This window comes from Neoarius graeffei, chromosome 7, assembly GCF_027579695.1.
Source record: "Neoarius graeffei isolate fNeoGra1 chromosome 7, fNeoGra1.pri, whole genome shotgun sequence".
Lineage (NCBI taxonomy): Eukaryota > Metazoa > Chordata > Actinopteri > Siluriformes > Ariidae > Neoarius > Neoarius graeffei.
Window position 1 is genome coordinate 48,665,222 of NC_083575.1, and position 13,528 is coordinate 48,678,749.

At 41.0% G+C, this 13,528-nt stretch overlaps 1 protein-coding gene across 3 annotated transcripts in view; it reads left to right on the forward strand.

Annotated features, from left to right (window-relative positions):
* gbf1 (golgi brefeldin A resistant guanine nucleotide exchange factor 1) overlaps positions 1–13,528 on the forward strand; it is a 108,475-nt gene that overhangs the window by 64,763 nt on the left and 30,184 nt on the right. For all 3 annotated transcript variants that reach the window (XM_060925861.1, XM_060925862.1, XM_060925860.1), the window contains 5 exons: positions 1,896–2,014; positions 6,279–6,387; positions 6,721–6,781; positions 8,406–8,460; positions 11,718–11,862. In XM_060925861.1, coding sequence (XP_060781844.1) covers positions 1,896–2,014; positions 6,279–6,387; positions 6,721–6,781; positions 8,406–8,460; positions 11,718–11,862 — 489 coding nt within the window. The remainder of the gene's footprint in view (positions 1–1,895; positions 2,015–6,278; positions 6,388–6,720; positions 6,782–8,405; positions 8,461–11,717; positions 11,863–13,528) is intronic.

The window sequence follows — 13,528 nt, forward strand, 5'->3', positions numbered from 1 at the left end:
TCTCTTGGTCAAATAGAGAAATCCAGTTGCATCTGACACTTTTGTCTACATATCGGGACATCAGAAAATTCTTTTTATTTTTTTAATAACATTTATATTTGTTTTGTATTCAGGATAGTCACTGCTTTGTGCTGTGCTTTTTTTTTTTTTTTCTTAATTGCAAGAGTGAGTCCATACTGTTTAAAGTGCATTCTAGCTAGTGCTGGTCTCCTGAGACTTATAGCATGTGCTTTTTATCAACTAGTCCCTGCTGACATGTCTCGTTGTTTCTCACTCCGTGTGTACAGTGAGACCTGAGCCCTTCTAGCGCACTGGGGGGTCTGTGTTTGTAAGAGTGAGTTCGTTTGCCGAGGGTTTAATTCCCCTCAAATCTCAGGCCTGAGGTTGGCTGGCTCTGGGGGATGGCCACACTGACAGATTTCCAGATCCCACTTTCCCCACTCTCATTCCTGCTTCTCTTTTTCCGATTCCCTCACGCTAAGATTTTTCTGCTGCTGTTGTGCTGGAGTGGTTAGTCAAAGGATGAAAACTCGTCATGAAAAAGCGCCCTGAGTGTTTTAGTGTACTACTTATGAATGATGGTGCATATGAGACAGACTTGTATAAGACTAGAAGCTTCAAATCATTCAGTGATTTAAGACTGAAGTAAAGAAATATATTTCCCTGATTTTTTCCCCCCACCCCCCAGACAAGAAATATTAATGCTGAATATAATTAGCATATGTATAGTTGTGGCTTAATATTAAGGATGCACATCATACATGCTGTTCCATGATGTGGCATTCTCAGTAATGACGGTGCCTGAATGTACTTTGACTTACCCTCTTACTACACGACAGCTGTTCGAAGCCCACTCTCACACATGCGCACAGTCCCTCAGCCCCACCCGTACTGCTGTTATTTCAACAAGGACCCTGCCGCCTGTCTGTGTAGCCGGTGCCAAGTGAGGATTAGTATTTTAGATGACTTCTAATGTTGTGCTGAATAGACCATAGCTCTGGTTTCCGTGGAGATTGGGCATTTGGAAGAGCGTCTCATGTTTATTGGGGCCCTTGCTTCTATATAAACACTAAATTCGCTAGTGCTCTTAAACCTTTTTTATGCGGTCTCTATAAATGGTCTTAAGAATGGGTTAAGAAATTTCACATAATTTTCTTCTTAAATTTAATGTTTCTCATTAACCTTGTAAGTTTTAGCGTGTATATAAATCCTTTACATCTGTGATTTGTTCTTTACCTTATGCATATTCATCCTGTATTCTTTGGAAACCTTGGGATGCAAGAATTTATTCTCCAGGCTAATGAAATAAATCTCAGGAGACTGTCTGCCATTTGAAGGATGACTTGTGAAGCAGTAGTGAAAAGATACTTTTTTTTTTTTTCTTTCCTCTGTTCCTTCTTCTTTTGTGTAGCTAATAATAAGTGATGTGTTCTCTCGTCCCAATCCTCTACCTGCAGCAACAGCCCTGGTTTCCATTCCAGACAGCCTGTGCTTATTAGTTAATGAAATACTCTTTAAAGGCGTTGGGAAAGAAAAGCAGCCTGGCTCCAGCTTGCTTTCTGGCCCAGCTTAGGTTTCAAAACACTGGCTTCGGTTGCCTAGACAGCCAATTTACCCACCTGCCCACAAAGGACACATCTGGTGATTAGATGTCAGATGGCTGTGATAGACCCTTCTCATGGAGTCCTGTGAATGGAAGGGGTGTGATGAGTTGAACCAAGCTAAACGTATTAGAGCTATTATTTGATGTCCATGCAGTTTTGACGCTTCACCATAGTCGGTACACCTTCTGAATGCAGTATGCTGCTAGTCCGGATGAAATTCCTTAATATGCATTTGAAGCTTTCTGAAATGCCTGGCTCCTTTAGAATGTTTTGACTTTTTGTCCATTACAGATGCCAATCATGAAGGAGCAGCAGAAGGGATTGAGAACATGGCTGATGCGGTCACTCATGCGAGATTTGTGGGGACAGACCCTGCTAGTGATGAAGTGGTGCTTATGAAAATCCTCCAGGTAATGGCCTGACAAATCTTAAAATCTCACCCAGATAAAGAGTGTTAGAAATACACAAAAACAGGGCTGGGTGATGCGGCAGTGTACAGTCTGTAATCATGATGTGCCACAATACACTGTGCTGAGATTTAATGGGTATAATCAGTGGGTGTAGAATACTGACTGAATCCACTGCTATCGTATAGTCATGAAAGTGTTCCGGATTTTCCCGGAATTCCGCATTTTTAGATTTTCATGAAAATTCCTCCGGATTTTTTCCGCTAATGGCGAAATACCCGGAAATCCGGATATTTGACAAAACTCTTGAAAATCTCCGGTTTTCCGAATGGAGAAATTTATTTTTCGGATTTTTCGCGTTCCTAGACGCGGCGTAATACTTCACATCGTCCTTGCATGGGCGCGGTCCTTAAACAGCCCAAACATAGTTCATTGATTAAAGACAGGTGTTCTTTGTTAACGGCGCGCGTGCTGGAGCTCGTTAGGCGCGTGCGCCCAAGGCGCGCCTTCAGGTGCACGAGCTAAGGCGCGCAGGACTGACACCGTTCTGCGCAAGCGCAACACAATCACACTAGAAAGCATGGTCAAGCTGCCAGTGGAGCTGCAGTCTTTTTAGTTACAAATTACGAGTATTTTCTCGTGTTAATAATTCGCCATGTCAAAACAAGCAAAACTTTCCTCCTTCTTTCGACGTGAAGAGAGGTCAGCAATTTATTTTTTATTTATATAATATAAAAAAAGCTAAGTTTTAGTGCCGTTTCTAGAACACATCAAGAAAACATGGAAGAAACAGTAATAATGGAAGGGCCGGTTTCTAAGCTGCCTAAAACTAGCAATGGTAATTATTTTTTGTTACATAATGTACTCAGGCTGCCAGTCAGTGTGCAACATGTGCGTGCACACACCCTACGCCCCTGATTTATATGAGAAATTTGGTATTCATTGGTGTGTTTAAATTTACAGACAATACAAACTAATGTAAACAATTGGCTTCAACTCGCATAAATATGAATTGGAAATGTTCACTTTAGCTTCTGCAAATGCACAACTCTACTAAAAGATTGATAAACGAGGCTCAATGTCCCCAACATTGAAACCTGAAAGCTTTAGAAACTCTAACAGACCTTTACTTTTTAACAGTACTGTTTTGGGATTTTGCTGAGTTTACCTTCAACTGTCTGATTCTTTCAAAGTAATGAACTGCGTAGCAGGAAAATCACCGCGTTTTCTAAATGCACTCCTGAAAATGACTCATTAACTAGGGGAATTAAATTTGATATTTTTGACATGTTAATCATTAATGTACATGAAAGAAAAAGGCTTAAGTTATAACTTGTTTTAGTGAAAATAAGTACTAAAATGCACTAGAATGCAGGGTTTTGCGTGTTATGTTATTAAAATATTTTTGGGGGACGTTGCCCCTCATATCTTAGTTTGACTTTCAAAAGTTCAGGGTTTTTTTCTTTGCTCCACTTTCATCTCTATATCCTAGTAGTGAGCAGTTAATTAGACAAAAATGCATTATTTGTTCAATATTTACTTTTTTTTGTGTGTGTGTTTGCGCTTGTGATGGACTGGTGTCTCATTTAGGATGTGCTCCAAGTTTGCGCTTGGTGTTCTCAGGTAGAGCCCTGCACTCCCGCAGGACCCGACGCAAAGCAGTGCGGCGCGGGACAAATTTTGAAAGCTCATTGCGGGCGCGGGCGGGAGGGGGAGTGCACAATGCGGGAGTGGGCGGGAGAGGTGATAAGCTGCAGTCCCGCTAACTAAAAACGTGTTTAAAATAAAATTTAGAAATTATTAATTTATGTCTATCATATATAATTTGTGCTGGATATTTTATTTGGCATTAATAAAAACATTTTAAGATGCCTAAATTTGCGGATGTGGTCTAATCTCGCGTACATTTCCGATTCCTTTCCGCTCTTCCGTGTTTGAGATCTCCGATCATGGCAGAAGAGCAGAGCTCCTCTAGTGAAGTTCACAGTGCTTCAGAAGTAAGTGCTGCTTTAAAAAGAGGTACATTTACCGTTAAGTCAAGAGTCCTGAAATCAGACATTTGGAAGTCGTTCTCACTCGTGTACGACACAGAGGGAAATCAGCTGCCCTTTGCTTGTTGTGATGAGTGCCAAAAGGTTCTGAACTTCAAACTTGCATCGTACCATATTGGTTTAATGCTAACTTGGTTGGTTGTTTGGGAAACGCACCCCTGAACGTGAGCTATAGATATTTATGCTCAGATCCACTCAAAGTAGGGGGCGGGGCACCATCACGCTGTGTCTTTAAATTATATTAATTTCTTATAGGCGTACTTGTATTTCCTAGAATGTAAATGTGAGGAGTGACATATAAGCTATGTGCAATGTGCAATATTCTTAATATCCACTGTAGATTTTGGTAGGTGTGTTGGGTATCTCTGTAAAGCCTCAGCTGCGCATGCCGCCTGGCAACGCGCACCCTCGCTACGTGCGCTAGGTGAAGGATCGGTCAGTGGAGAGCTCAGCTAAGCTCAGCATGTTTAATTCCCCAAGCCAATGACAAGAACTTTCGTGAGAAATAACGCGAACGTCTGCATCATGCGGGATTTGCGGGCGGGAGCGGGACAAAATATGGCAGGCGTGAGCGGGACTGAAAATCATAATTCTTTGCGGGAGCGGGACTGAAAATTCTGTCCCGCGCAGACCTCTATTCTCAGGATCCATCCATTGCTATATCCTGATCCCTGATCAGGATATAGCAATTATTGAAGATCTTGTTAATAGGGCTACGAATCCAGCATATTTTCTCACTTCAAAACACAACTCGTGTCATACAGAGTTGGGCAGCAAACCTGTTTGAATCAATTAACTTCTAAGACATTAAACTATTTTTTCTCGACCCAGTAGGGTCGAGCAAAATTAATTCAGCATCTGAGAGTTTCAGTGAGTGAAACAGGCAGCAGATATTTATTTTCCCATTATTCTGAATTTGTTTTGGTATTTGAACAAATGAGGCCTTGAAATACAGAAGAGACAGTTGTCAAAACTGTGGTAAGCGATTTAAAAAAAAAAAAAAAAAAAAGCCATGAGCAGTAAAAGATGTACATAATACCATCACCTTGTTAGTTTGAGTGTCTCGTTTGGTTGACGCAAGCACTTGATGATATCATGTTGCGAAAGTTTATCTAAAAAATGTCAGTAAGTTGTGAACTGTTATTTAATCATCCCTAGTTAAGAGAGAGTTCTGTAGGACTGTTGATTTAAACTGCTGCAGAGAAATTTTTAAAAATAGGTTGTTTTTAATACATTTAAAAGATATTAACAATTAATTAATAAAGAAACTCATTTGGTTAATAGAAAAAAAAATTAGATCAAAAATCCACCTTAGTTAGTTGCAGCCTTAAAGCAAGATGGCCTTTCGATTTCATAAAATCCGTGAAATTTAGTTCCCTCTGAAATTTGGTCATTGTGATTACATGTTTATTTCTGTAATATCTCACAAAATATCAGGCCACTCTGTGGCTGGGAAGTTATTTAATTTGAGGGGATTCCCGAGCAAATAATGTGCATGAAATTGCTTGCTTCACACAGTCAAGCAAACAGAGGAAGTCCGTGTGTGCATGCGCAGGTTTACCTTTGACCCCGTGCACTGAAACGGTTACATCATTCTGTTGCTAAACGAACAGCTGATCACACCGAGGTGCTCTCTGACTGCCAGTATTTATTAGTTTGGTTCTGTGTTTCCTTTCCTTCACAACACATCTTTTCTCGCTTTCCATTACTGTAGTCGGTCTTTCACGTTTCATTCGCACACTCGCGTCCTCCATTTTTCTCTCCTGTTTCAAATTTGTCTCCCACAATGCCTTGCGTGAACGGGGAAAGCCCACCACATGATGCATGATGTAGTATCTTGTATTGAGTCATGGTGAAGCAGGCAAAAATGGCAGAGAATTTAGGGCCACGTGGCCCTAAATTCATGAATTGTTCTATTTAAAAAAAAAAAAACAACTAATAAAATTGGAAGTCTGTGATTCGAATTCTGTAGCTTTCGGTCCACTAAACAAAAACAATTCAGTGTTGAGGAAAATTCTTTTTATGACCTAGACTTGAAAAATCTGAAAGGCATTCTACCTTCAATCATTAATCTCTTTATACTTGGTGATTGTGTTTTTTTTTTTTGAGAAATGTTGCACACGATGTCCTGTCTAGCATGTACTGTGAGATTATATTTCTGCGATATCGTCCACCTCTACACAAAAATGACACTGCACCTATTTGTGATGTTTCAGGTTTTGAGGACTTTGCTACTGACTCCAGTGGGAGCCCATCTGACAAACGAGTCTGTGTGTGAGATCATGCAGTCCTGCTTCCGCATTTGTTTCGAGATGAGACTAAGTGGTGAGTCAAGCAACTGAGGTTGCTACAGCTCCCTTGAAGCATTTTTACCAACCGTATATCTCTAAGCGAATAAGACAACAAACGCAGTCTTGGTTGTTATATTGACATTTTCAGCTGTTATGTTGGCACAGTTAAATCTTCAATGCTGACCCTGTGTATGTTAGACTGCAGTTCACAGCTCCCTGCCCCCAGTCCCTGAACAGGGCGCTAATAAAGCCCATCACTAATCCTGGCCAAACAGAGCTGGGCTCTCGGGTCCTGAGCTACTGCTGCTCCCACTTTTCTAACCTAACCTCCTGCTCACTCCATCCGTGCTCTGTCTGCCCTCCACAGAACTGCTGAGGAAATCAGCCGAACACACGCTGGTGGACATGGTGCAGCTGCTCTTCTCCAGGTAACCAGAGAGAGGGGAATGGACAGAAGAGAAAGACAGACAGCGAGTGAGGGGTTTGGAGGGGATTAAGGGACCCAGTTGTCTGCTGGGTGTAAACATAATCAAACCAAACCTGAGACCAAACACAGCAGGAACTTGTTTTGTGTCCTTAACGGTTTCCAATTTCGTTCTCAGATGATTCCTTACATTTTCCACTTCCGACATACAAAAGGTTCTCTGCCAGCCGAACGCTAATAAGATTGAGACGCTGCAAAGCTTTGCAGGATTCAGACTGCATTTTTTATTAAGTGAGCAAGCCCCCTCCCACGGACATTTTAACTGCATATGGTGTTCAAGGAAAAACAAGCTTTGATTTAGATTTAATGTCTTTATTTAGTACACTATTGCGCTGCGGTGAATGTCATCAAATTGTGTGCAGCACCATTTTGTCCTGCCATTCAGGTCATAGTGTGCTGCTTCTCTAATGCAATAACATGATTATGGGATGGCATTTATCGGAGGTACGTATCCGTGGAGACAGCACTTGTATTAGGCTTCCAGTCACATCCCACACAGACAAGAGAATGAGCCTACAAAGCAACCTGGTCTACCATCTGCATATAGATGAGAACTGTACACACGCGTGCACGCACGAAACTTATACACACAAAAATGCCATCTTTGGAAAACCAAATTATAGTTTCCCTGACAGCTTTTTCTCTCTTCGGTTTTGTAAGGGCATAAATATACGCTTAAGCCTAGTGTCCTTGAGATGACCATCATATTGGACTTTATAATTAAGCACCTTTTTGTCTCTTCATTATGCATGTGTGCGCGCACACCTTTGCTCCTGCTGTGCTTGTATTATATCTTAGACCTTCTTGGCCATGATGTCTTTATAATAGGGGTGAAAGGCCTTAACAATGAGTATGTATTTGTGTGTGCCTGCATGTATGTATGCATGCATGTAAGAGATGTAGCAGTAATAAGCAGTGTCTATCGTGAGTACGCATGCGCGTGTGTGGCGGAGTGAGAGATGGAGTAATGAACAGCAAATCTTATTGAGTGCTCAGAAGGAGGCTTAAGCAGCCTGCTGAAAGCATTAGGGATGTTAATCTGTTGGACTCGCAGATCATCCAATAATTGAGCCAGCAAGACAACACTCTATTAACACAGAGCAGAGTTAACATCAGGTCTCGTCTCTCCCACTGCGTGAGAGGTGATGGCTTATTTAAGGCAAAGCTGCAAAGTCCACACAACGCACCATGAGAACATCATCTCATCTGATTCAACTAATGAACCGGCAGCACAGGTCAAAAAGTCATGACACTTGAAAAAGATGACCGATCTGCTGACGTATTGTCTTCCGACCACACCTTGAAGGGCCTCTTTGAATGAACAAGACGTTTAATTTGGTCCAGCTGGACAAGAACCACATTCCCCCAGTTCTTAATCTCAGCCAAAACTACTTTAACGTTTCTTTTGTATTAGACACTTGTCTCACATATAGTTATGGTGTGAAAGCATGTCGGAGCATAGTACGTGTCCATATAATACACGCGTTCTGTTCCGTTTCTGTGAGTAAATTCAGAAATTGTAATACATCACTTATTTACTGTGTGCTTTCATTCTATCCTCATTGCAGATTACCCCAGTTTAAAGAGGAGGCTAAAAGTTTTGTGGGCACCAACATGAAGAAGGTAAATATCAAAGATGTGTTGAGTGATTTGAATTGAGTGTCTCCGTTGACTTTGTCTCATCTGTCTGCTTCTTCCCTGGTGTTTTAATCTTAGACCGGCTTCCCTTACATCTGTTATCCCCACACTGCTTTGTACAAAGATACAGCTCATTTATCCTCCTGTTCCATCATTCAGCTCTTCCATTCATCATTTGTTCTGACACTGATAGAAATACAATATAAACTCAACAAAAATAAAAACTTTACACTCGTTTCAAAGTCAATAATTTGAGCATTTTGGAAAATAGGTTTGAAATAACGATTGTATTCAATTATCTTGTCATTAAAGATGCTATAGCATACAGATCATGTTTGTCATGGAATCGGTTCCGCCGGAAATGCGACGACAATGTCCATGATCAAAAACTGTGAGTCACAACTTAATGAAATCACGTCAATATCGGGTGTGTCCTCCATGGGCGTTCACAACTGCGATACAACGTCTCCTTATGGATTGGACGATGCGTCTGAACACGGCTTGGGGAATGCGCCGCCATATTTGTACCAACATGGCACCAAGCTCCTACAAGTTCTGTGGAGGGTTCCTTACGGTCGGCTGTGGTGCCAGTTTGATGGAGACGTGTCTGGAGATTATGGATGGTCTGTCGACTGCATCCCATAACCCTCGCAACGTCAGTGACGGATGTTCCCGTATTCAGCATGCCAATGGCACGTTCACGCTGAATGTTTGACAGTCGTGGCATTGCAAGTTAATGAATAATTAACCATAAAACCTTGTTTTTCTGAGATGACACTACTCTGCTACCGTGAGATCAATTGCACGTGTATCAATAGGTCACGTCACTTGTGTCACGTGGAAACGTGATTTTAGCGTGCAGTGCTCTCGCACGTGCTACGTAGGCCCGACCAGTAGAATGAATGTGGGACGTAATGCCCTTGACAATGCATTTAACCATAATCACAAGAAGAACTCTTTCAAGAAAAGTTTCTAAACACTATTTGAAAAATAATGAGTGTCAAGTTTTTATTTTTGCTGAGTATATATGATGATATTTGACAGTACTGCATCGTTTTTTGCATTTTTTATTTATTTTTGATGTCGTCCATATTACCTTCCTATTGCTTATGATGTAGTGTGTGTCTCTCATCCTTTCCTATAGTCCCTTTCTGTGCTGGTTCTTTTCTACAGATCCCAGGCTGTATCCTGGACACACAAGATCTTATTAATGCAGATCACCCTAGAAACACCAATAAGAGTGGTTTAGACAGGGTACTTTTTGTTTATATAAAGTGGGAGTAATGATTGGGTCACAGCTAGTGCATTTAAATACACTGGGAGGCATGGCTTAAAGCAGTGACTGCATGTTTTTTTTAAAGTGCATTCTAAATAAGTGTGTAGCAAAGTCAAGTTGTAATTCAAAAGTAAGTACTTAAAAATAATGACACGTACAATAGGGTGCATCGGTTGCCCTCACTTTCATAAAATCTGATGCATTTTTGTTTGGGTGTTCCTTTTCACCAATAAAGACATCCTGTAAAATGTTTTGACCATATTCAAAAGTCTAATGGTGGCACCATGAGGTTCATTTTTTTGCCAAAAAAACGCTTATTTTATGTTTTCGCGTAAGGTTTGAATCACAATGTTGGACTCCATTTATTGATTTCTTGTGACCCAGAGATCATGGTAAGAACCTTTGCAAGGGATTGAGAAGCATTAATGTGATTCAGAATACATTTGTATTGTTTAAAAGTAGTTGAACAATGATTCAATGAACAGCTAAAACTCAAACTGTGCTTGATAATATATTTAGAATATGTACTAAAAATGTGTATCTAAGATATTTGGTATACTCTATAAGGTGCCATAATGTTTCATGAAAAGTGATCGAAATTTTGTCATAAAATAGCAGCTTTTTCCATAACTTTGAGCTCCTGGTGCCACCATTAAACTTTTGAATTTTGTCAAAATATTTCACCCAGTGTGTTTTCTTACCAAAAGGAACATAACAAAAATCCGTCATGATCGGAGGAACTTTTCATTTTTAGGGGGCAACTGATGCACCCTAACGTACAATAGCATTATAATACAGTAATCCTTAAATATGTGATATGATGTCTGAAATACACATTGCTCCGGGTTCAACTAGTTGACAGGGTTTCTTGCATTACCCTGATATCTGTGGCTCTCTGGTTCACTCAGTCTGTGAATTAAGATAAAAGATGAAAACCACTGTTACAGTGATGGTCCCCATAATAGCATGAATAACAGTTATCAGGGGGAAAAGAAAATCAACACACCTTTTTTTTTCTAAATATACAGAACATGCACAGCAAATGCCATATTTATTGTATAATGTGTATATACATGTTCCTGTTCTCTATATACGTGTCGTAGCCTGCACATGATGAATGTTTGTCTGCAGTATGTAATGCCCCTCTTACATGTCATAAATGCGTTAGGTTCCCTTTTGTGTGTTTTTGAGGGTGTCTGACAGGTTATAAAGAGCAATGTGTTTGTGAATGTACTGTATGTGTGCCTTCCTAGGAGGTGCATGCGTCTTTCAGTATGTAGTACATAGAATGCCACAGAGTATTCATAGTCGATAGGGTGTGCGCGTGCGAGCCCTGTGCATGGTGTAGTGCATCTGCTGTCATGCTTCTGTACTGTCTGCATGTGTACTGGGTTCATCACTAATCCCGGGGCGTGCCCCTTCTCTCCCGAGGCTTACAATATCTTATGGAAAAACAAACGAGTCCAGGTAAGGAGAAGAGATTGCAGTCAATGATCAGTGTAACTTTCTTCATCCTATCTCCTTCCTGACCCATGATTTTCTAGTTTTTCCACTAATGCGTGTGAATGACATCTTGTATTGAATAGCAAAAAGAGAAATAGACAGGCTTTATATAGCAGGTCGTTCATGGTGTGGCTCTTCAAAGATGGTGGGTCACTGTAGCCTGGCACCAACTTTGAATTTATGTAACTTTTATAGACTGAATATATCTCTGTGACCAGATATACTGTAGATGAGTCTTTTACATGTCAGGATTTTTATAACTGCATGTTCATCTGCTCCTACTTTGTCACTTCCTGTCTTACATACGCAAGTTATGCCATCATCTGAGGGCTGCATCTACACAGTTTATTTGAGAATTTGCATTTTAACAGCTGCATGTGGAATGTGTTCCAGATGAAACTATTGGCATTCTTTGGTTTTCAGGTCCTGCACTTTTTAAATTTTTATTTTTTATTTTTTTAAGCTGAAGATGCGTGCTGGAGGAATGACTGAGTCATCCAAATGGAAAAAACAGAAGCGTTCCCCTCGTCCCTCTCGTCACATGGTGCGCAGCCCCTCAGGACAGATGGACCCGGCCCAGCTCGGTGCTCTCAGCAACAACCTCTCAGGTAAACCCTTAGCTCAGACACTGTCCGTACCTTGCACGTCAATACAAATGACACATTTATTTGGATGGTGAAAGACTTGTTGTATGTTCATCATCGAGGGCTAGCAAGCACCCCGTTGTTTCCTTAAGGAATAGTACTTGTACTTCACACATCCTTAAAAATGATGTACAATAATTCGATAGACTGCTTAAAATCAGAGGAAAAGAACACACTGTTAATATACCAGTTTAGAACAGCCCACATTAGAGAATGTATAAACTGAGACATCTTTAGACTTCATTACTGACTAAAGATCAGACGATTATGACTTATGAACTGATCTAAAATAATGCAGAAACAAATTGTTACATGGCCTTCATACAGTGGCCTTTAGTTAACATGCAATATACAGTCAAGCCGGAAAGTCTGCACACCCCTTTCACCTTCCACGTTTTATGTTAGACTTATTCTACAATGGATTGAGTTCATTTTTTGCCTCAAACATCTACACACAATCACCAATAATTACGAAGTGAAAACAGGTTTTTAGAAAATATGCAATTTTATTTTACTGACAAAAATAGGTTATTTAGGGGTTACATATCTGTACACACCCTTAGCCTAGTACTTGGTTGATGCACCTTTTGGCAGCAATTACAGCTTCAAGGCATCTTGGGAAAGAAGCTACAAGCTTTGCACACTTGTTTCTAGACATTTTTGCCCATTCCTCTTGGCATATCCTTGTAAGCTCTGTCAGGTTGGATGGGGAGCATTGGTACACAGCCATTTTCAGCTCCTTCCACAGATGTTCAATTGAATTCAGGTCTGGGCTCTGGCTGGGCCACTCAAGGACATTCGCAGACTTTCTCCAAAGCCACTCCTTTGTTCTCTTGGCTATGTGCTTTGGGTCATTGTCATGTTGGAAAGTAAACCTTCGCCCCAGTCTGAGGTCCAGAGTGCTCTGGAGCAGGTTTTCTTCAAGGATCTTGGTGTATTTAGCTGCATTCATCTTTCCCTCCATCAGGACTAGTCGCCCCGTTCCCACTGCTGAAAAACATCCCCACATCATGATGCTGCCACCACCATGTTCACTGTAGGGTAGAGGTCTGCGCGGGTCGGATTTTTCAGTCCCGCCCGCGCCCGCATTGTGCAGTCCCGCTCCCGCCTGCGCCCGCAAAGAATTATGATTTTCAGTCCCGCCCGCAAACACAAAAAAATTGATTTTCAGTCCCGCTCCTGCCCGTGCCTGCCATATTTTGTCCCGCTCCCGCCCGCAAATCCCGCATGATGCAGACGTTCGCGTTATTTCTCAGGAAAATTCTTGTCTTGACACAGCTTGATGGTGCCCCGCCCCCTACTTTGAGTGGATTTGAGCATAAATATCTACAGCTCACGTTCACGTTTGTTATTATTTACCTTGTTTCTGAATTCAGCATGTAGTGTCTCTAATAATAATTAGTGCTGTCAAGCGATTAAAATATTTAATCGCGAATCGCACATTTTTATCACATGAGAAACCATTGTAATTCTCTGATCAGCATAAAAGTGAATGGGCTTGCTTTGTACCAATTTTTTTTTATTTTTATTTTTTATTGCAAAGCAGAGCTAGTAAGAGAAGTGAATTGATTTACTGCTTGAGTTAGTCTACAACTCTAATCAGAGAGACAGGTTACACAGTGACGGTAGG